We start from the raw sequence: 1,025 nt of genomic DNA on the forward strand, positions 1-1,025 counted from the left end.
CACACACACACACACACACACACACACACACACACGCACGCACGCAAATACATATGTTTGTACATGTTTATTTCTGTTGCTAGCTGACCACTCACAACGTCCGTGGGCCCATCTCACCCTTAGATATACCAAAATGTACCAATATCAAGTATCTTCTCTAGTTTCATTCATTATATATTTGTCATTGTGCTGATAATGTCCTGATGAACATGGAAGTGTAAACCTTTTGTTTGGATTTATAAAGGAGATATCTGTGCAATCCTCAAACAGTCAGTACTCATTGCTTCGTACAATACCGGCTATGTTTGTGGTTGTCGTAGCCCAGCTGTTGCCCTTGCTCTCCAGATGAAGAATCGGTTTGGTATTTGTGTATTTGGAGAAGATGGTTAAGAAATACTTGTTCTACTGCCGTCACTTTGACACCTCATTGTTGCTTTCATTTTTCTTTTATATTTCGAATAACAATAGGATGTAGAATGCTATGAAACTGAGCTGGGCAACGATTACAGCGTGTGAATAAATTATGATAATTCTGTCTTTGTTATTGTATAAGAAATAAATCTTGTTTTTTTTCCTGTCGTTGTTAGACTATCATTTTATACATAGACGCTCAATGCTCAGTACAGCGGTACTCAATATCTCCCGTTATATGCGATCTTTCATACACCTGCAAATTTCATGTAGCTAGTAGTTACATAATACATTCCAGTACTTACATAAAATGGTACACAACCTTTAGCTCTGTCTTCTTCAATAGCTTTCTTCAAACTGTTTCCTCTCATGGAACGTCTATCATCCAATTCTATATCTCGCACCTTTATTAGAGCTATCTTGCAAGCCTTTACAAAGGACGAGTGTGTCTGCAAATTAAAAGGAAGTAATGAAAATAGTATCGATGTATATATGCACATACTAAATGCATGTAACAGAACCTGGAGCACACACACACATTGGCACACATATACATATATATATATCATCAATAATAATAATAATAATAATAATAATAATAATAATAATAATAA

The 1,025-nt window shown here is 35.4% G+C and overlaps 1 protein-coding gene across 2 annotated transcripts in view; it reads right to left on the reverse strand.

Annotated features, from left to right (window-relative positions):
* Positions 1-1,025, reverse strand: part of LOC106872852 (aromatic-L-amino-acid decarboxylase) — a 59,745-nt gene that overhangs the window by 18,461 nt on the left and 40,259 nt on the right. For both annotated transcript variants that reach the window (XM_052965963.1, XM_014919987.2), the window contains exon 6: positions 717-860. In XM_052965963.1, the coding sequence (XP_052821923.1) occupies positions 717-860 (144 nt within the window). The remainder of the gene's footprint in view (positions 1-716; positions 861-1,025) is intronic.

The sequence above is a fragment of the Octopus bimaculoides genome, chromosome 3, assembly GCF_001194135.2.
Source record: "Octopus bimaculoides isolate UCB-OBI-ISO-001 chromosome 3, ASM119413v2, whole genome shotgun sequence".
In the NCBI taxonomy this organism is placed as follows: Eukaryota; Metazoa; Mollusca; class Cephalopoda; order Octopoda; family Octopodidae; genus Octopus; species Octopus bimaculoides.